The sequence below is a fragment of the Girardinichthys multiradiatus genome, chromosome 8 (assembly GCF_021462225.1).
Source record: "Girardinichthys multiradiatus isolate DD_20200921_A chromosome 8, DD_fGirMul_XY1, whole genome shotgun sequence".
NCBI classification, from domain to species: domain Eukaryota; kingdom Metazoa; phylum Chordata; class Actinopteri; order Cyprinodontiformes; family Goodeidae; genus Girardinichthys; species Girardinichthys multiradiatus.
Window position 1 is genome coordinate 33,362,733 of NC_061801.1, and position 22,313 is coordinate 33,385,045.

General features: G+C 38.8%; 2 protein-coding genes across 3 annotated transcripts in view; one reads left to right on the top strand and one right to left on the bottom strand.

The window, feature by feature from the left end:
* Positions 1 to 635: 635 nt before the first annotated feature.
* tmem267 (transmembrane protein 267) lies at positions 636 to 6,341 on the top strand. Of its 2 annotated transcripts, XM_047373659.1 has the most exons (4): positions 636 to 723; positions 2,021 to 2,486; positions 2,639 to 2,991; positions 4,400 to 6,341. In XM_047373659.1, the coding sequence occupies exons 2-3, from the start codon at positions 2,079 to 2,081 to the stop codon at positions 2,972 to 2,974; spliced, it is 744 nt and encodes a 247-aa protein (XP_047229615.1). In that variant the 5' UTR covers positions 636 to 723; positions 2,021 to 2,078; the 3' UTR covers positions 2,975 to 2,991; positions 4,400 to 6,341. The 2 variants fall into 2 exon arrangements, with proteins under 2 accessions (XP_047229615.1, XP_047229614.1); XM_047373658.1 differs by having other exon boundaries at positions 2,639 to 6,341.
* Positions 6,342 to 9,324: 2,983 nt separating this feature from the next.
* il11ra (interleukin 11 receptor, alpha) overlaps positions 9,325 to 22,313 on the bottom strand; it is a 71,683-nt gene continuing 58,694 nt past the window's right edge. Inside the window, exons 3-12 of the mRNA XM_047372596.1 lie at positions 21,308 to 21,374; positions 20,989 to 21,155; positions 19,846 to 19,960; positions 19,575 to 19,738; positions 19,180 to 19,343; positions 17,907 to 18,051; positions 16,998 to 17,084; positions 15,047 to 15,149; positions 14,841 to 14,954; positions 9,325 to 13,615 (exon numbers count right to left, since the gene is read on the bottom strand). Of these exons, the coding sequence (XP_047228552.1) occupies positions 14,876 to 14,954; positions 15,047 to 15,149; positions 16,998 to 17,084; positions 17,907 to 18,051; positions 19,180 to 19,343; positions 19,575 to 19,738; positions 19,846 to 19,960; positions 20,989 to 21,155; positions 21,308 to 21,374 (1,091 nt within the window). The 3' untranslated portion in view covers positions 9,325 to 13,615; positions 14,841 to 14,875. The remainder of the gene's footprint in view (positions 13,616 to 14,840; positions 14,955 to 15,046; positions 15,150 to 16,997; positions 17,085 to 17,906; positions 18,052 to 19,179; positions 19,344 to 19,574; positions 19,739 to 19,845; positions 19,961 to 20,988; positions 21,156 to 21,307; positions 21,375 to 22,313) is intronic.

The following is a 22,313-nucleotide window of genomic DNA, read 5'->3' on the forward strand; positions in this document are numbered from 1 at the left end:
ACATGTAAATCAAAGCTGTGGGGGTAAACAATGCTTTAAATCATCAGTCCTGTGGCCTCTGCAATATGAACTGCGCCACATGCATGTTATTGAGGAAAAGCATGGATATGTTCAAGTGTACTTGCATGAAATCTAGTTGTTTTAGTCCAGATTATGCTACAATAAAAAATTTTCTGGTTATATTTAAGGCTAATTTACAGGCAACCTTCAGTATTTGAAATACCTGTTAATTCCTATAAAAAGTTCTGGTCTTGGAAATGTCCTGGGATTTTGTATCCCTAGATATTACAGCGGTTATCTTTTATATTTGTAAAGCTATTTTTGTTGATGTATCAATATATTGTTTTACAGGGAAATACTAAACTATTCATGCCTTTTTTTTGCTTGTCCAAAAGAGCTAACAATAATATCAAACATAATAGATTGAAACGCATCAAACTGCACATTATGTTGATTGTGGTGATGATAAAATGTGTTAAAATTGAGAAATATTTTATGCCATGTTGTAATGGTTCTCAGCAAGAATGTACAGTCCTGCCAGCCCTGTTAAAGGACTTATTTATTTGTTTATTTATTTATTCCAAATAGAGGGGAATAAACAATTGCAAGACGAAGAACTTCAACGAACAGTAGGGGGCAGCAACGCGCAGTGTAAACGCTTTTGCCAATAGCAGAAGAAGCTTGGAAGCTCTAGCAGCTGGGTATCTGATGGTGTGCTATGGGGTGAGTAACTTGATATATTTCAACTGGTTGCTCTTCATCCCTTCGAAGTAATATAACACGCAAGCGTCTAGGTAAATCATTTGCTGCAGTGGGAAAAGAAGCTGGTCCCGTCGTGTCATTCGTGCGGAGACTGTTAACTGCATCCAACGCTGACAGCTTCTGTCCGCCTACACAAAGCAGCATCTTGTTCTTCACCGTTAGCGTCAGTTGTGTCACTGTAGCTCGCCGAAATGTGTTTTATGGCCACCTATTGGTTTCCAACTCTCCTACTTTAACCTCAGAATAAAATCCCAGGAGGGAGAGACGTTAGCAGGGCGCTGCGACATAAATAACAGCTAATTATATTTTTACACACTGGATCATCCTGTCAGGTTGTGTTTAACTTTGAATGAGGCTGTCCCACATTTCACTCAGTTACATCAGACACAGATTGAGGCCTATTTTATTTTATGCCCTCAGGGTTTGTTACTGTTATTTGAATGTTATGTTTTGCTAATACATCCTTTGGGCTATTTTACATTTTAGCATTTTAAAACCACACATTTTAATGTATTTTATTGGGATTTGATGTGATAGACCAATATAATGTGGGTGTATTCATCTCCTTTACTCTGAAACCCCTACATGAAATATAAGTATCACAACCAACTGCCATCGTCCAAAACATGGGAAGAGAGTGGCATACCTAATCCGCTAAACCAAGGATACCCACCTAAACTAACACGCAGTGCAAGAAGGGCATTAATCCAGAAAGGGACACAGGAAACATGTGGAAGAAGCTGCTTTGGTCGGATGACACTAAAATTGAACTGAACATATGATCCGCTTCATGGTGGCAGCTTCTGGTTTGGGGATTTTCTTAAGCAGTGACAAGGAAACAGGTCAGAGTTGATGGGGGAACAGATGGAGCCAAGTCCGGAAGAAACGCTGTTAGAGGCTGCTCAGAGACTGGGTCTAATGTTTGTCTTCCAACAGGACAACGACACCGATCATACAATCAGGGAAAGATTTAGATCAAAGCAAAACACCTGATTTTCAGATGTCTGGGGATAGGCATGGATCAGCATGAGATTTGTACAGAAGGATAACCTTCAATGAAACACTAGTATCCAAGTATTAACACCAATATTTAATGTTATTTGTTTCTAAATTGTCAGACTTGCACCACAAAGGATTGAATGCACAGTCCTTTACTGTGGATTGCTACTGTTTCCCTTTCTGTTTGCTTCCTCTCTTTCATTAGCATCTTCACCCCACAGATTACACCCATCTTCTGTTTCTTCTATTTTGTCTCCAGTCTTCCTTAATCTTCCAGATCTTCTCTGATGATAGGCTCCTCCTAGCCACCTTTTGACATGCAAGGTTTCTACTCCAAGCTCAACTCCTCCCCCTCCTCGTCTCCCCTGTTGGGGGTGGGCCTCAGAGCTGATGGTGCTCGAGTGCCTCTCAGCTTGGCCGTTGAGGCGGAGAAAGCCCAGGCCCTCCTGCAGACATTTAGCTCCGCCTCCCTGTTGGCTTCGGCAGGACTCGGGGTGCTGTGCGTGGTGGCAGATCACACACTTCAACTGTTTGCCATCCAGCAGCACCTGTGGCTGCGTGCTGCCTTGGACAATGCCACACATGGATTGGTGGGGCTGTGGTCGTGGGCTGTTGTGATTGGACTGAGGAAAAAGAGTGATTTGTATGAGGTACTTCTGGCTGGGCTTCTGGCATCAATTATAGACCTGGACCACTTCTACATGGCTGGATCGCTCTCGCTCAAGGTCAGAGCTGCACTATTATCCTCATGTTTATTATGCTCAATGAGATCATTAACATGTTTCAGAGTAAAAGAGCACTTATGGTAATTGTTATGCAGTCATTTTTTTTTTTTTTGCTTGACATATTTAAAAGTATTTTGCTTTCCTTCTTCCAGGCTGCTGTGTCGCTGCCTCAGCGCCCTCCTCTCCACTGTTCCTCCCTGATCCCCGTCATCTGCCTCTCGCTCCGCTTCCTCATGTGGATTGGCCGCCTAAAAGATGCATGGTGCTCCTTGCCGTGGATGCTGTTCATTTCCATGACGACTCACCACGTGCGGGACGCCGTGCGCCACGGCCTATGGGTCTGCCCGTTCGGCAACACCGCGCCTGTCCCCTACTGGCTGTACGTCAGCATCACAGCGACACTTCCACACCTGTGCTCTGTGCTGATGTACCTGACGGGAACCAGGGACGTGATCTCAACCAAACACGGCGTTGCGATCGATGTTTAGACGTCACAGACTTGCAGGTGACATCTAACGCTAAGGTGGCATTGATTATCCCTGGATGAAAAATGATTTTGACAATTTAAAACATTCAAATACTTGAAGTGACCTGAGAAAAATTTTCAACACTTGAAAGATTAAGATGTGTTTTTTGACAATATTATTTATGCGAGAACAGTTTCATATGTGCGGTTCCAGTCAGACATTTACATAATGTGTGGCCATTGGGGTGGGTTGATAATTCAACAAGCATCTCAGAATTGAGAAAAAATAGAGTTGGGCGTACATGTTTGAATTTATTGTTGATTTTCTTTAATCCACACAAGAAATATACAAACAGTCTTGAAAATAAATACATTCACCCCTTCTTATATTTGGTTAAATGTCCCATAGCATGTTGCAAATAAGCCACATGCTTTCTGTAGCTATCAGCACGGTCCCGGCATAATTCTGGCTGGATAGTTGACCACTATAATTATCAGGAATGGTTGTATTTAAATGTTTTTTTTGTTTGTTTTTTTACCATGGACCCACCTTTTAATATAGCTATAATTCCAGAACCCAGAGGTTAGTCAGCTTTATCCTTTGCAATCATTGTCATGTTGAAACAGCCCTCCAGTCCAAGGTTCTACTGGACAGCTGTTGTAAGGCAAGTTGGAGAATTATTGAGGTAGTCCTCCTTAAGTATTCCATCTATTTTGTTATATTCACAAGTACAGTCAGCAGTGACGTGGTCCCACAGCATGATGCTGCTGCTTCCATACTTGTTGGTATAGTATTGTTTGGTTTAAAAGGCTCATTTTGACTCCTTTAAACATACTTCTGGTCTTTGTGGCTTTTTTTCTAAGGCTCTAGTGGCCTTTATTTTTTTTAAGTGAGTTGACAGTATATATGGTAGAGAGAGGGTGAGGACATGCAGCAAACGTTACCGGGCTGGGGCTCGAACCTGCAACACCACATTGATTTGTTTTTTATTTATTATTTTTAGAACAGAGGATGCTGTCTTGGTCTCCATCCTTGCAGTCTGTGGCTCGGTGGATTTTGTAGGATTTAGCCAAAAGTTTGTTGAATACTACAAAAGGGTGTTGTGGTACAGCTTGTTAGTGGACATGTCACCACTTATATTTGGGGGTGTATGTATATATCTGAGCCTGTAAGTATGCATTCAAATTCAAAGTTCGGCAACAAATTCTTGTTTTTTAAAAATAACTAAAGTTGATTGTTGTATGGCCGTTCCGCCTTGGGAAAACAATACTTTGAATACATCGATGCCTATTATTCATGCTTTTTAGGGAAAGTTAACCTCTGACCTGAACTGTATCTGATTAAAAATGTGTTTTTTTTCTTTGTTTTAGATTGTAACATGAGTAAAGTAACATTCCAAAATGGATGCCAATTATGGATTAATATGAAATGTATCTTTATGGACAGGGATATGCATCAGAATCTGGGAAATAATTCCCTCCTGAGTGACTCTTTCCAGCGACTGTTTTACACCAGCTTCATCAACATAACATCTTGGGAAGTTTCCAGAACACATTTCCACAAGGCATGGGCTGGTTTGAGACTCTCACATTATGAAAATAAATTGTATAAAGTAATTTAATTTATCTATTCTTAACAGAAATGTTTAAATGTAGGAAAATTGCTTGGGAATCTTTTTCTTTTTTTCAGCCTGCTGACCAGCAGTGCTCAGAAACAGGTGCACTGGAATGGCAGCACAGTGTCACTCCATGCTCAACTCTGCCAGAGAAAAATGGTCACTGCAGCACTTTCTCTGGTATCTCATTAAACGGCATTTTAACCTTACAGACAGTATGATGTTTGTGGTTTTAAAGGCAGAAATTTGTAAAAACCTTAGTACACCTTTATACTTGTAAACGGCCCATGCCTAACCTGCACCAATCAGTAAAGTTTTTATTTTTACTACTCAGCCTCAACAACTCAAGGAAAAGTCAACCAAAGGTCGACCACAGGCTGTTTAAAACACACATGCAATGTGTTGCCATTTTTGGTGGAAGTGGTGTAACTTTTAAAGCACATGTAGATTGAAGTTTTTAGGTTAGGGTTTATTTAAATCACTGCCACATAACACATAATGACATATATTCTAATCACCGCAACACAAAATTGCTTCTAATTGTCACAGCTGTCCCTTCGCCGGAGTCCTTAATTGTGATGCTTGGAGAAGCCATTCTATATAACTTCTGCTGTCGGAGCCTTTTGTCTATTTTTGGCTTTTAGTGCCATCTGCTTCAGCAATGGTCGGTTTTGGTCATTTGGTTGTTTGCTTGTAAAGTTTAAGCATTTGGTGTTGTTGCAAATCTCTGTAGATGTGAGAAGGATAAGTGAAAACCTGAAAAATCTGAAAGATGCTGGATTTTAATTTTTTTGTTTTTGTGTTTAAAACAAGTAATATCTCCAAATGTTTTATTGGTACAGTGGAACATTCACATTACTATCCACAGAGATAAGGAGCACTGTTAAAGAACAGTTAGTCTTTAGTGTATTATTAGGTGTACATTGAACACACACATTACTAAACAGCATTATTAACACATTATTTTAAATTATGCATAACATGCAATGTAGTGATGGGCTTTAGAGGTGTGTTGTTTAATTGTTAGGTATCATGGGGATCATGTATTTCTCTTGCTGTGTGTATTGTGAGGTGGAAACCCAAGTTTAGACAAGGTGCTTTTCTATCAGCTACAGCAAGCAGGTTTTCTTTGTTTGAGGAAGTAGTTGTATTATCACCTCTTGTCCACTAGAGGGCTCCCACAGTTTACATATCTTTTTTCTAGTGCTCCTTTTTTTTTTAAATAAAAAAAACTTGATTGAGCAGTAAGTAAGGGGTAAGTTAATCAGATCAAATTTGCAAAGGATTTTTTTTTATAAAAAATTTTGAGTTTTGCTGGATGAGAGTATTTTATTTGCATCTGTCTTTTAATGGTGACATTGTTAATATTTTAATGACAGACTTTACATTTGCTGAGGTACTAGTTTGCGTAGCACGGGAAGTTTAGCTGAAAGCTAAGGCAAGACAGAGGCACTGCAAGCAATTTTGTCACACAACTCTGCACCAGTGTATGTGAAAATGTGTGCTTTTGGTATGAATGTATGTGACTGCAATGCCATTTGAAATGCATTATTTTTAGAACAAAAGTATTTTCCTGCTGCATATTTTTATTTGTGACCTTTCCTAATGTAATGTGTTGAAGTTTTTGCACTTTATTTGAAATATGTTATTTAATTTTTGGTTGAATGCTTTTGTAAGTTAGGGGTGTGTCTTTAGTAATAAGAACATATGCAAAGTACCTAGTTAGTTCTAGTATTGTTCTTTTATCTCAATAAAATATATCCTGCATAAATATTATTGTTGTACTATCATTAGTTCCCTGTTGACTTGGAGAACCCATTTTCCTGAGGGACATTAAACACTTAAAGATACCCATATAATTTCTGGCAAGTTATGACTAGTTAATTTATGTTTGAGTAAATGAAAATATGTAAACAGGAGAAACTTGGAACAGGAAGAGCAACTATGAATTCACAGAATGTATGGAAAACAATAATGAATACAGGTAAAAAAAAAAGATGTGTGTGTGTTCCTAGATCTCAAAACATACATTTCATATTCTAAAATATTGCAGATTTGTTTGAAAAGATATGGTATAAGGGAGTTGCACTGAGTTCAAAAAGTTCTTAAAAAAATCGTAATATGTTAAACAATACAGATTCAGTGGTTTCATATGGAGTTCCTCAAAGGTCAGTGCTTGGACCAACGTTTCATTTGTGCATACAGGTCCTTCTCAAAATATTAGCATATTGTGATAAAGTTCATTATTTTCCATAATGTCATGATGAAAATTTAACATTCATATATTTTAGATTCATTGCACATTAACTGAAATATTTCAGGTCTTTTATTGTCTTAATACGGATAATTTTGGCATACAGCTCATGAAAACCCAAAATTCCTATCTCACAAAATTAGCATATTTCATCCGACCAATAAAAGAAAAGTGTTTTTAATACAAAAAACATCAACCTTCAAATAATCATGTACAGTTATGCACTCAATACTTGGTCAGGAATCCTTTTGCAGAAATGACTGCTTCAATGCGGCGTGGCATGGAGGCAATCAGCCTGTGGCACTGCTGAGGTCTTATGGAGGCCCAGGATGCTTCGATAGCGGCCTTTAGCTCATCCAGAGTGTTGGGTCTTGAGTCTCTCAATGTTCTCTTCACAATATCCCACAGATTCTCTATGGGGTTCAGGTCAGGAGAGTTGGCAGGCCAATTGAGCACAGTGATACCATGGTCAGTAAACCATTTACCAGTGGTTTTGGCACTGTGAGCAGGTGCCAGGTCGTGCTGAAAAATGAAATCTTCATCTCCATAAAGCTTTTCAGCAGATGGAAGCATGAAGTGCTCCAAAATCTCCTGATAGCTAGCTGCATTGACCCTGCCCTTGATAAAACACAGTGGACCAACACCAGCAGCTGACACGGCACCCCAGACCATCACTGACTGTGGGTACTTGACACTGGACTTCTGGCATTTTGGCATTTCCTTCTCCCCAGTCTTCCTCCAGACTCTGGCACCTTGATTTCCGAATGACATGCAGAATTTGCTTTCATCCGAAAAAAGTACTTTGGACCACTGAGCAACAGTTCAGTGCTGCTTCTCTGTAGCCCAGGTCAGGCGCTTCTGCCACTGTTTCTGGATCAAAAGTGGCTTGACCTGGGGAATGCGGCACCTGTAGCCCATTTCCTGCACACGCCTGTGCACGGTGGCTCTGGATGTTTCTACTCCAGACTCAGTCCACTGCTTCCGCAGGTCTCCCAAGGTCTGGAATCGGCCCTTCTCCACAATCTTCCTCAGGGTCCGGTCACCTCTTCTCGTTGTGCAGCGTTTTCTGCCACACTTTTTCCTTCCCACAGACTTCCCACTGAGGTGCCTTGATACAGCACTCTGGGAACAGCCTATTCGTTCAGAAATGTCTTTCTGTGTCTTACCCTCTTGCTTGAGGGTGTCAATAGTGGCCTTCTGGACAGCAGTCAGGTCGGCAGTCTTACCCATGATTGGGGTTTTGAGTGATGAACCACGCTGGGAGTTTTAAAGGCCTCAGGAATCTTTTGCAGGTGTTTAGAGTTAACTCGTTGATTCAGATGATTAGGTTCATAGCTCGTTTAGAGACCCTTTTAATGATATGCTAATTTTGTGAGATAGGAATTTTGGGCTTTCATGAGCTGTATGCCAAAATCATCCGTATTAAGACAATAAAAGACCTGAAATATTTCAGTTAGTGTGCAATGAATCTAAAATATATGAATGTTAAATTTTCATCATGACATTATGGAAAATAATGAACTTTATCACAATATGCTAATATTTTGAGAAGGACCCGTATTAGATTTTTATAAAGTGTGTAGTCCACTGCAGTTTGTACTGTACACTGACAACAAAGATGGAAGTTTTGTGGAAAATATTCAAATCACTTATTGCAAACAATGGTAGGAGAACTAACCAATTAAACGAGTTGGTCTGATGTTAATAAACTGACTTTAAATCTAAGTCAAACTAAATGTGTTTTTTTTTTTAATAAAAAGACAAATAAAATTTCCTGGTGTAGCTAGTTGCAGGCTATAAATTATGTAAAAGTCATGTAGATTATATTAGATTTTTTTGTATTAAATTTATGCTCAACCCTATACAGATTGGCAGAGTAAGTTTAAACCCTGGCGCGTAAATGCATGTGTGGAGTTTTTGGTGACTTAGGAAGAACTAGAACCTTTTGAAAGAGAGTACATGCCTTTAAATCCCCTACAACACAGCATTTAAAATTTTATATTTCAATTTAAAAAAAGAATGAAAATGTCTTCCCAATGTTCAAGTACTGATGAATATTTAACATGTACCTGAAAACATAGCCCAGTCTCACGTTTGAAGACACAAACACATTTTATAGTGCCACACTTCAGCTCTTGAGTACTTGCAGTGGGTCTGTATTAAAGCTATTGCGCTGAGCTGTTAGTGCTAATTGGGAATATCCTGAATAGAGCAGGAAGGAAGAGGGAGAACTGAGACATATCTACCACTCCACTACAGGAAATAGCAGATGTGAAAGATGTTGCCACAATTTTACGCCAAAGGAGATATGGTACGCCAAAGAACTGTATATATAGAAAGATGGAAAAAAAGTTATTTGTTAAACTAGCAGAAGTGACCCACCTCTTTTTGAGCACAATAGAAAATATGTTTGTGTAATTATGAAACTTGGGCTCTGAGGAACCCTGCCTGTTTGAACTATAGGAGGTGCAGACACACCACTAAAAGTGATTACTTTGAAAATGTGGTAAAATAGTATTTATTTGACAGAAATATACACATACAGGAAGAAAAACAGCTTATGACGATGTGTTGTACACATCACAAGAAAAACAAAAAAAAGACTATTTACATCTGAGCGAGGATGCCTGAGTGAGTTTGACTTGTAAGATTAAAAAACAGGCTCCGTATGGTATCACACTGCAGAGGGATAGTAAAAGAAATCTGTCCACAGAATCAGAGAAAACACCACAAGAGAGAAACAGAAATACATCCATGTAGAAACACAAGGTAGCTGTGGACCACAAAACGAGGTTAATATTGGACAATGATACTGCACCAAGCACACAGAATCCATACTGAGGATACTGTTTCAAATCCAATTAACTGACTTATGTCCAAATATGACCTTATTTAAGAATCAGAGACTAATTTATTACTTTCACTATGCTGGCAAAATTATAGGTGTAGTCTTGATGCTTTTCAGATTACCAGGACTAAGAAGGTTGCTCAATTCATGCCATCTTCCTGATCCAGTGTGATCCATAGTATGTAAATAAATTCTGAATGCTGACACCAAATTTAAGGGAGGAGGTGAAAGAGGAAATGTGTGGTTCACTTGACAGCACAGAGATAAATAAGAGTTAAGCGAGTTAGAATAAAACTGATTCATTACCCATACAGTGAGTGTACAGCAACACAGCTTCATGTAACTGGACTCCAGCACACAAATACATATTACAGGAAAGGTTCTGCAGACATGAATTATACTCAATAGTGCTAGTTTCAAACAGAAACTATGTATTTTGCTAATTGATTTACAGTGCCTTGCACTTTTACACAGTTTACAGCCACTTCGCTTCACAAAAATGGTCATCATGGGACAGTGGCAAGCAGAAATCTATCCTTGACAGAACATCTAAGAAGTCCTATTTGCAGTTTCCCATGTAAGAAACACCGTAAACATGTGGAAGAAGTTCATCTGGTCAGATGAGTTTAACATTTATGCTTTCTGGCCTGCATGCAAAATGCTAAGTGTAGTGTGAAAACAACATCCCTGCGGTGAGACATGGTGATGGCAGGAGCATGCTGGGGGGATGCCTGTTTTTTCAGCAAGGCCTTAGAAGCAGGTTCAAGTTCAGGGGAAGATGGATGGAGCTAAATAAAGGGCAATCCTGGCAGAAAACCTATTAGAAGCTAAACAAGACTTGAGACTGCGGCCGAGATTCATCTTCTGCCAGGACAATGACTAAACACAGTTTAGATCAAAGCATATTCATGTATTAGAATGATTATTTTAATGGATACTCTCTTGCAAGGTACTGTACCAACAACATTCACCTGTGAGAGTATAACCTCGTACTCCAAATCTGTCCCCTTATTCACTGAAATATTTGTTAATCTGTGACTGAGCAAACCATGTCTGCAAACCGACCCCTAAAGAACAGGTTTATAAACACCACATACACTTTAACATACATCATCTGTGATATACAGTAATAATATACAAGTAAGCGTTGCTGGATTTCATGCAAAAAAATATATGGAGTTAGCTTTAGAGAACATACAGTTGTCAAACTGAAATAGTTTGACTTAGATGCACCTTTGTGTTTCTAAAACTAGAATTAAACAACAAAACTTTACATTGGCAGAATAAAACCAACCAAAGAAAGGATAAAGGGAGCAAAAATATTGAGGAGGGGAACTAAAGAAAGATGGCTGTAAAAGAGGTATTTCAGACTTTGAACTTTTTTTTTGTAAGTTGGTGTGTACAGAGTTAAAGCAACTCTCATGAGTTTATCATGTACACATTCAGTTATATAAACTTTAACTCACAAATTAATGGCTAATTAACACATAAAAGCAGAGTTTACCAATGTGACAAAGCTGTGCAACCCTCAAACAATCTACTATATTTTTAATACGGTTGATGTGCATCTTCTAACCTTATTCCAACCTTTACCGCTTTCCTCAAAAAGTGCTAAATATCTTCAGCATACCAAAACCCTTTCATTTACTGTGGCGTTCAAAACCACATATTAACATCCGCAGTAACTGTCCACAAGCCACCTACCTCATGTGAAATAAGCCCCGTGTTGAAAATAGAACCAAGTTGCAATGTAAATATTTGGCTCCTACTAATATGATCTGTTATATGCCGCACACCGTGCATCCTCTTTGTTGTTGCACGGAGGGGTTAAACAGACCTCACCTGTCAGACTTCGACATAACTCTGTAGTAGGCTTCTGAGCAAGATGCTTTCATCTCATAAAACTAAGTGCTATGATTAGCTTACCCTACCCTCAGGCTCCGTGTGTAAATCCTCCACACTGTATATTAATAAGGTACATGTTTTTTTGTTTGTTTTTTTAAAAAAAAGGGACATCTTCGGAGTTGTAAACTGCATCCCTTGGGGTAATCCCAACATCATTCTCTGAAAGCACACATGGTTTGAGATCTTGGCAGTTCAATTTGAATTTAATCTATAACGAGGGGTTCGTGCTTGAAATTGCTTTGCGGAACTATGAAGGGGCTTGTAATAGGGTGAGGGGTACATTTTTTCTTCAGAACTGAAGCATGAAAAACTCAAAATATTTTGTGCAAGCTGCCTGTGCACAATTAGGTGTGTGCACTTCTCCACAGCTGTGAACCTTGTCTGGAGCCCAGTACAAACTGATATCTATGTACAAGGGGTGTAGATTGTTAGCATAAGCTGCTTTGAGAGATCCTATTGGTTGCAGCAAGAGGACTGGCAGGACACTCTGCATGAATAGCAGACACTCTGCCAAGAGCATTATATAAATTTCCTCTTGAGTGCTCCCAGCCCAGTTTGGGCATGATTAGGTTGTAGCCTTGGCATAACGCACGTGTTTCCAGTCTTTCTTCAAACTCTGGCAACCAAACCACTCAGATGCATAATGCTCACATGTCATGAATAGAGTTACCACTGCTACTGCAGGGCTCCTCCACACAAGGCTCCTTCATGGCGACAACCTAGATAGGCTGCCACCATAATAATGGACCACAAGATCACTATCGATGTTTTGTACATGCTCAAAAAAGTTTAAGGAACTCTCACAATGCAAAGACCATTTTTAGCATCATGGTCCGGTTTTAATTTAGTTTAAAGGGCCCCAGGAAAGATTTGATATTTAAAATACTATAGTTTTATGACTTTATTTGCAAATTGTCTGTAGAAAGTCAATATTTTTGCATGTTTTTCTAAATGTTCCAGATTTGCAATGATTCTTGGTTAAACTAGATTTGATTCAGTGACATTAGGTTCAACTTCTGTTTGGGAGATATCTGACACCTTTTCATTTCTTTAAGAGACGGTGAAATTTATTTGCCCCTATATGTATGTGACAACTTAATGCTGGTGATTTGTGAAAGGCCTGTCTCTCTGCCTCTTTCTCTGCTCAGTCTTTCAGTCACATAAATACAAACTGTGCATAAATGGATAAAAGACATCAAAAAACAAGTTAATACAGGTACTTAAAGTGACAGACAACATAACAGGGTCATGCGATGTTAAACCATTCATGAAACATATGGCATCATGCAACATAAAATCGTTTATCATAAACCAGATAAAGTCCTTACTACAATATTTCCTCCTTCCTACAAACCAATAATCTTCCTTAGGTCAGAAGCAGGTTACAGATTGCTTTCTGATCCCCCTAAACGAGGCTGTAATGCCCATTGTTGCTGCTTTGGCATCAGACACACACTCACACAGACTGGCAGAACTTCTGCTTCCTTCACAGCATTGAGTCAGTCAAGGTAAGAACAATTCTGTGCATCCTCACAAGGACACTCATAAAATAAATCAATGAAACTGAAACGTTCTGGGAGAGGAGAAAGAGCCAAGCGGTTGCACAATAAAAATCCTATGTCCTCGTGTTTGGCAGCTGAATTTCTTGTCCTATTTTGTTGCTAAAAAGTTCCAAAGGCACAAAAAGTCAGTCCACCTGAAGCAGCATTAGTTGTGAAAGAAGAATTGCCTTGGTGCTGTGTTGTTTATTCATTGCACCGAGCTGAGTTTGGTCTCAGGTTTTCCTGATGAGTCTGTGATGCATTATGGGTAGTGCAGTTAATGGATGCCACCGAATAAGTCCAGGGAAGGCTTCCAGAACTTTACCCTGCAGTCATGTGGTAAATGCTGAGTAACCCTCCCCTTCCATTGTCCTGGAGGTTGGATGGAGTAGCTCTTTTCATATTTGAGCTTAATGTGAACGATCAGTGTGTCACAGTGGTGTTGAGAAGATGTTTACTCACTGCCGAAGCTGACAGGTTGTGGACATTTCAAATAAACCTGAGAAGAAGACAAAACATATAAAAAAGGGTTAAAAAGAAATCAATGCAGAAAAAAATGTATAAATCATAGTATATTATGTTGGAAAGCATGTATGTAAGAGGCAGAGAAGAATGGAAGATATACAGGTGTGTGTAGAGTTATAATCTGTTTGTGTGTGTGTGTGCCAGCCTTATAATCACAAGTTGACAGGCTATCTGAGGGGTTCTCCCAGCAACTCCGAACCATATTGCATCGTAGTAATGCAGAAAAACTGAGAGCCTTCTTACTGGTTAAGAATCCTTTTGATGATCATCAGTTGAGTTATTTAGATCACAGTAAAAAGTATCTTAAATAGGATTTTAATTAGCTTCAAACATGTAGGCTGCCTCCTTTCAAAACCTACAGATCAATCTGGTAAACAAACTAAACAAAAACGACCTCCACTCTCTATCCAATATCCAACAGCTTGCAAAGGTCTCACTCCTTGAACTTTTTCATATCTTTGTCATGTTACAACTATATCATTCATTGTATTTGATTGGACAAAGGTTTGGACTATGTTTTCTCCTTCCATTTTTCCCATGAACTCTGACCTGCTTTCCTGTCCTCCTTGTAGAAAAGCATCCCCACAGCATGATGCTGCCAAGAAAGCTACATACATACTTTGGGGATTTCATATCATCTAACCAGCACACTGCAAACAGGATTTCTTATGAAATACTTCTGACAAAGGAAATATGTTTTGCCACTCATCCTCAATTGGTTTTAGTGGAATTATTTTGCTGGATTCTATCTAGCAGCATCAGAGCACAGGTGGCTGAATACAGATGCATGTCACATGCATTTTCTTTATTTAAGAAAGAACATTTAAAAACAATGTATCTAAATGGACAAGCAGCAACACGCACCTTTTTTAAACTCTTGTATCTGTAGCAGGTCTCTGAGGTCATAAGACCTGGAGCTCTCCTAATGAGCTTCTAAACTGTGGACTGTGACTAATTTCTTGGAAGGTGCTACATAAAACTTTTTTTTTTTTTTATTTTACTTCACAAATATGTGTTGATCCATCACATAAAATCCTAATCAGTTACACTGAAGTAGGTTGTTGTAACCTCAAAAAATGTAAAGACGGTGTAAATCTGCTAAACAAACCAAACAAAACAAATTTCAACTCTAGTGCAGTAAAAAGAAAAATATTGCAGTGAAACATTTTCTTAAAAAACACACACACACACACACACACCTCGAAACCTTTAAGGCTGCAAGTTAAGTGTCACATTAGATTGGCATAGATTTCATCTTGACCATACAGGCGAGTTCTTGTTTGGTGGCATGTTCACGCCGCTTCTGTCTCATCCTGGAAATACAAAAAAGCATCAATATGTAAAATCTTAATGAAACCTACAGATCATACAGCTGTGATCTATTCAGTGTGTGTGTGTGTCTTACCATACAACAAATATTAGGGAAAGGACGGTGGTAAGTATGAAGACGGAGAACAAAACCAAGAGAACCACCAGACCCAAATTACCTTCATCCCCTTGTACGACACCTGCATGTGAGAAAGGTAGGAAAAAAACAGCGGGTGTAAGCAAAACCACGCAGAGTGGCTTAGGATAGAGGATAGATTATGTTTTCGAGGACAACTGAGAACATACAAGTAAAATAAAAACAAGTGGATGAAGGTGTGTTTAAAAAAAAAGAAGAGGTTTCACACATTTCTAGTTTGCTGTTTACGAACTGGATGTGCACGAGAGACAAAACGAAGAGAAAAATTCCTAGTGTGGTCGTGGATGTAATTACTCCCTGGTTAGAAGGCAATCGGAGGATAGCTATTCCAGCTTTTACACAAACATCCACCGATTATGCTCATATGGGGGAACAAAACTCTTCAACATGCACAAATAAACAGTAAAAAAACTTTTTTAAATGAATAAAAAACACTTCAAATACAAACCTAAAAATAAAATAAACACCTAGCAAAAAAATAAAATAAAAAATAATCTGCTTCAGTCCACCTCACTTTCAGCCTCCAGTATTAAGTTAATCTCTGGTTTTTCTCCTGCATGTGGGTGTTTGTGTATACTAGTTGCTGGTCCCCTGCATGTGTACAGTTTACAGGGCATGTTTGCAACTGCAGGGGGCTTTTAACTCTGTTTTTGCCCATGTATATCTGTGCTACTATCTACTTAGCTTAAACAACATCACATTGTGAAAAACATGACACCCTGTAGGAGCAATTTACCACAATTATATGTAATTTGGGGATGAGACCAAACAAAAGGGACATGTTTGGTCATATCTACACTGTAGTGACTAAATAATGGCCTCAGAGATTTCTGCTGCATTAATGACTGATTAGCCATGTTTATGCTGCCAAAACAGAGAAGCTATGAAACTGATTATCCTACTGTTATCTTTCATATGAGGCCAATAGCTAAGAACACAAAACCCAAAACAAGACTGAAGAGAAATGACGAGAGCTATGCACAATCTCCAACAATATAAATATTTCACATATCAAGGCATCAAAAATATATATTCCCTGAAATATAAACACACATAATCAACAGATTAGCCAGAAAGCAAAAGTAGTGAGGTCTAAACGTTTGCAGAGAAACACATGCACATCCCAAATGAACTAGAAAAATGCTATAAAAATGCTTTTTACAAATTTTACAGCAACTTGGAAAGTAATTTATAACCCTATTTCGTTTTCCACATTTTGCACACCAAAGGCAAAAATGTACATATTTTCTTGTGATTTCACAAGATCGACTCAAAGTGGGACATGACATGAAGTGGAAAGAAAAGTATACATGGTTTTTAAAACAGTCCTTACAGAACAATCTAAAAACCATGCATTAATATTCAGACATCCCTAGCAAAGGGCGTTAAATACAAATACTCGCCAAAGTTTTCAGATAAAAAAAAAAAAAAAACGATTACCAAAACCATGTATCATTTTTCTCACTCTTCACAAGCATGTGCTACTTAGTGTCAGTTTATCACATAAAACCCAATAAGCCACATTAAAGTATGTTGTTGTAAAGTGATGAACTGTAAAAACATTAAAGGGGTAGAAATACTTTTTTAAGACACCATTACTCTAGAGGCGTATTGTAGGACATTTCTTGCACTGTATATATATAATTTTAGAAAGAGCTTAAATAGCAGGAAAATGTGGTTCACCTAATTACCAAAGCATGTGGCAAACACAGGGAGAGTAAAAACGGTGCTCTAACTCTATACTTAAAATACTTTTAGGGATAGTAGGACTGGTAATGGAGGAAATGTACCAACATGATGACAACTGGCATTTTATTACACCTCATTTGTTGCTCTGGAACTGTACAAAAATGCAATGTGTCTGTTGTTTTGAAAAAAAAAAAAGGCTTACCGTGGGTCTTGGAGGTGGATGTTTCAGGCTGTGTGCTGCATAGATCAAAAATGCATGGACTTTCTGAAGGGTCAGGGCTGGTGTAGGCTGCAGTGCAAGCAAACACAGATGCACACTTAGCCCTGAAAATCCCGTTATTCAGAGTTCAAAAGAAGCTTACAGTCGAAACTAATTAAACTTAATGAAATATGTATGTTTTTTCTGGCTGTGCATCAACAACAGAAATAATTAGAACCGATTAATTTCCAGTACATCACAATTCACCCAGTTTTATTGCATACCACCTCTCTATCCAAAAGGTCTGTTTTGTGTTCTATTTATAATAATATATGCTAGATTTAATCTAATACATTTCCAATAATTACAAAATCAATGTACTGTCTGGATATTTAGGAAGGTTTCCTTAGATTAACTCTTTAGTCAGACAGTCATCTTCTATACCGCTTCTTCCATAGTGGGTCGCGGGGAAGCTGGTGCCTATCTCCAGCAGTCTATGAGCGAAAGGCGGGGTACACCCTAGACAGGTTGCCAATCCATCGCAGGGCAACACATAAACAACCACGCACACACTCATTCATACACGTAAGGTCAATTTAGAGAGACCAATTAACCTAACAGGCATGTCTTTGGACTGTGGGAAGAAGCCGGAGTACCCGGTGAGAACCCACGCACGCACGGGGAGAACATGCAAACTCCACGCAGAAAGACCCCCGGCCATGAGTCGAACCCCGGACCTTCTTGCTACAAGGCAACAGTGTTACCCACTGTGCCACCGTGCAGCCAGATTAACTCTTTATTTAGGTCTAATTCAATAATTTTATTCAATCCATGTATTTACAGTTGCTAACAAACAAACTGGTGAAATGTCCATGAATGTAAAAAATGTGTCTTGTGGATTTACTGTCCCACCTTGCCAGGGTGTAAGGAGACTCAGGGGGCTCCAGTCACTCCACTGGCTGTCCGAGTTCACCTCGTCACGGGCTCGAACCTGAACCCAGTGGATGTGGCCTGCAAGGGCGTCATATATTAAAACTTCATCCTCCTCTGTAAAGATCTGTTTTCAAAGAGAAGAAAAGATGCTACTGATTACATAATCATAATTGCACATTGTAAAGACTTCATTTTTGTTGTTTTGTATTGGGGTTTTTTGGTGTGTGTGGCTGTTTTTTATGTTTTCATTGCTGTCTGCACTGCAGACTGCCCCTTGGGGATAATAAAGTTTTACTTGACTTGACTTGAGTATTTAGATTACCTTAATGTGAAACTGGCGGCTGAAGCCAGTGGTTCAGTGGAAACACAACCGGTACCGTACAGAGTAGAGCAAAACCGAGTGGAGCGCAGCCGCGCCGCCTAAAACGAGCCAGTGGAAAAGAGGCATATGTGGCTCTTGGCGGTGGCTTTGTGCTTCTCACACTTCAAATGGCTCAAAATATAAGACCTGTGATTAATGTATTTAAGGCCAACTTAGATTTTGTTTCCCTGAATTTAAGACATTTTAAGGCCTTCATTTTTTACGTTTTAAGGATGCGTGGATACAGTTATTTTTTATAAAACAAAAAATTATTTTCACTGTATGACACCTGTGGACCACAGTATATTAGGGTGTGTACATCTATTATGACTATATTGAAGTTTGATTTACTTATGTTTACCTATAGATTATGTAACCTTTTACTTAATTATTTGATCAAATGGATTATTAATATTTTTGATAAGTAACACTTCAGCTTATCAGCTTTCTTAGAGCTTATTCACTCCGATGGGGTTTCAGAAAACGGGTGATATTTACATACTTTAATGGATTTAAAGCTGTATCAGATGTTCATAAATATCAACATCATCTGAGCCACACAGTCAGGCAGAAGACTGGTATGCGTTATCCAGAAGATGGTTTGGTGAATTGCATTTATTGGTGTCAGCTGTCCAGGTTTGAACGAAGGTATCTTTCAAGGTATTTCAACCATTTCTTTAAATTATTCTGCTGTCTCTTATCTAACATTTAGTAAGTCTTTGTTTCTTGTCCATTAAATGTAGCCCCAGCATCATAAACAAACTTATCAGAGAAGGTTAAAAAAATAAATAAATTTACTTCCAGTGAATTATTTGAAGCTCCATCTTAAGTTACAATGAACCTCCATCAAGTCTAGGTTTAAATATGGGGCACTGGCTTTGATGTACTTACCTCTGACCAGTGTATGGAGCCCTGTGGCCTGTATTGAATCTGAAACAGCAGGGGAAAAGCGTCTTCCACTGGCCAAGAAAAGGGGTTGCTCCATGAAACCCTTAGTCTTGTTGGATAACCTTCCACTTCCTGCACAAACACAGACTGCGGAGGGTCTGGTTTTACTGTAAGAGCACAAACAAGTAAAGGATTAGAAAGTGAATAGCCCACATATTACTCTTCTTTTTATTCAGAAGAAAAAAATATGAATATATATATATAAATAACAAAGCATTTCTTTAGCAAGTGTAATAAATGTTTTTCAGCTTTGATAAGACAAAGCAAACCTAATTTAGAATGATGCAATGTTTCCTAGAGTTTGTAAATATATTTACTGATTTCTCATGCAGCCTTACAAAGCTCATTTAGCCTGATTTGGATGTAAGTTGTCTGGGACCCAAGAGCGTTAGTCTCCGTGACTACAAGTGTGTGGATGGTTTGCCAGAAAGCAGGATCTTGTACATCACAGTGCCTGTTGGTGAGGTCCACGATGCATGGCCTCCACTCCATACCTTTTCCCCTTGAAAACAAGACAAAAAGTGTAAATTAAAAACTGTGGAGGGAGGGTAGTGAGGAGTTAAAAAGCATTTTGAATTTGACTGTTTAGGTGCAGTGACTGGCTTCTACCTGAAGGAGGCATTGTACTTGGCTGGCAGGAAGGTTTTTACAGAGTCCCTCCAGAAGCAGCGAACATGCGTGTGATTTGGTACTTGGCAGGAAATGCTCAGCAACCCAGGGGGATCTGACAAACAAGAGTGTCCCTGTTATGAACCAAAATAATCAGGAGAGGTTTGACCAACAAAAGGCAAAACTCCCAGTTCCTCAGAAGGAAGCTCACTTGGAAGCCTCGTCCTGTTTAGCACAGTAACAGGATGTGGAGGGCTTTGCCATTGCTGATAAAACTATTTTTTTTGAGGACTAGTAGCTCTGTTCCATTAATTACTGTTTTATAAGTACTCTTGCTATAAACAGATTATTCCCTGCACCCATAAATGCTAAGAATTCATTCATTAGAAAATATGAATTGGTACAAAACCAAACGTGTCACCTCTACCTTGGAGTATCAAAAAATGCTAAATCTCAAATAAAACTTAGAGAATGTGAGATAACTGTTGACACATAAAATTATTTACTTAAAACCACACCATCAACGCACTACATTGTCTGTACTGAACTTTTCCCACATCTTGTTGCCTTACAATCACAAGCTTCAATGTATTTTACTTGGTTTCATTTAATAGACCAACAGAATAGTAGTGGATAAAAGTGAAGTGAAAATTACATTTTCCTTTCATCTAAGCAGAACACCTTCCAAGGTTTTGCTGCGTCCCCTGCATAACCAGAGCGAACTTCATCCCTGACCTGTCTGGTGTTTTACCACATCATGATCTGTGTTCCTTATAGAACGGTTGCATTTCTACAGAGATTACACACAGATGGGCCCAATTTTTGAATTTGAATTGAATTTACTAATTAGAAGACTTCTGTGAGCAACAGATTGCACCGGATTTAATTTAGGAGTATCAGAGTAAAGGGGGCTAAACAGAAATGCACATCACAGTTTTGAGATTTTTGTTTACAACACATTTTGAAAAGCAAATTTCATTATGCTTCCGCTTCACAACTAGTCACTACTTTTAGTTGACCTATCACATATAATGTGAAATACAACAAGGGGCATCAATACTTTTGCAAGGCACTACATTTGCGCAGCAGTCCCTTTGAGCTCCTAAACTTAAGTAATTGTGAAGAAGACAAAGCATCACTTACGGCCCAGTCTGAGTCTAACAGAATGGAGGAGGAGCCTGGTGTCGTCATAGCAGCTGTAGTTGCCCTGTGCTGATTGGTCGACACGAAACAAGACTAACCTCCCATCTGATGTCACTTGGTGCCACGACAACTCCAAGCTGCCATTGTGACGCCACACTATAGGGATCCTAGACAGAGGTAGGTTCATCAATGATTGTCAGGTTAGTAACTAATGATGGAGCAACCTTTTTATATTAAACGTGTTCTTTTATCCTTTCTGCCACAATTATCATAAAGATAAAACTCGCACTGAGTGTTTGTTTTATGCTGGTCTTTCTACCTGATTTGTGACTTCCCACATGCCAGTGTCACGTTGGACTCCAAACGCCCAAACTGCACATCCGACACTGCAAACACAGGCATCACAGAAAACATTAAAGCACATTTTACCCTAGCTTCCAGAATGTGCACAGTGAGCATTCTGACATACAAAGTGTCTGTATTGTCTCCATTAACTTGATTCCAGCACCATCACTAACAATCCAGTCAGCAGTGTTACAATAACATGACCATACACGGTTCGGGACCTGCCAGACAGCAGGCTGAGAAGTCTTTGGCACACATTATAAAGCTGCAGCAGTGTGTTTGTGTTTTATGTTTTAGCTGGTCGTAGTCACTTTTGAAATATTACGGTCTTTCAGATAAATCCACTGTTAGACCACATTAACAGTAGAGACTCATTAGGACCAAGAAAACTAGCTACTCTTGTTTGTCTCAATAAACGAAAAGGAATAGACTATAATGTATACTGTCTTGTGATTTCAGCATCATTATATAAAAACTATATTAACAAAATAAAACAGAAGCAGACTCCCAACTACAATTTTTTTTTTTTATATACATCAAAAAAGCACAAGTGAGGTGGCAGCAGGCCTTTTAGAAACAGGTTTTTCTTAAGCTATGAAGAAAAACCCAGAAATATATAATGCTAACCGCATACATTGACACCCCTCTTAAAGATGTGTAAATGTACATTTTGTTTAAACGTCAAAAGAATATATTAAAAATACCTGACTAGGAAACATTTGTTTTTAAATACATCACTGGCAGTTGAAGTATTTTACTGGTGGTACAGCACTTCATCTTATCCTATAACATTCCACAAAGCTAAAGCTTACAAAGAGAAGGATCTTTGACAGTTTATGTTTATAAAATATTTCCAGAGAGCAGCTTTTTATTTAAATTTTCCTCTTATTTCAAATAATTTATCATAAGATTTCCAGGGTGTTTAGAAGACAAAACGGCCCGCAGCATCACAGACCCTCCACCATACTCACATATTCCTC

What these genes read in the sequence shown, in the direction of transcription:
- tmem267 (XM_047373658.1), top strand. Translation starts at nt 2,079, where the DNA reads ATGCAAGGTTTCTACTCCAAGCTCAACTCCTCCCCCTCCTCGTCTCCC. An exon ending in CTGGATCGCTCTCGCTCAAG is followed by an intron (nt 2,487 to 2,638) that starts GTCAGAGCTGCA and finishes TCCTTCTTCCAG; the next exon opens with GCTGCTGTGTCGCTGCCTCA.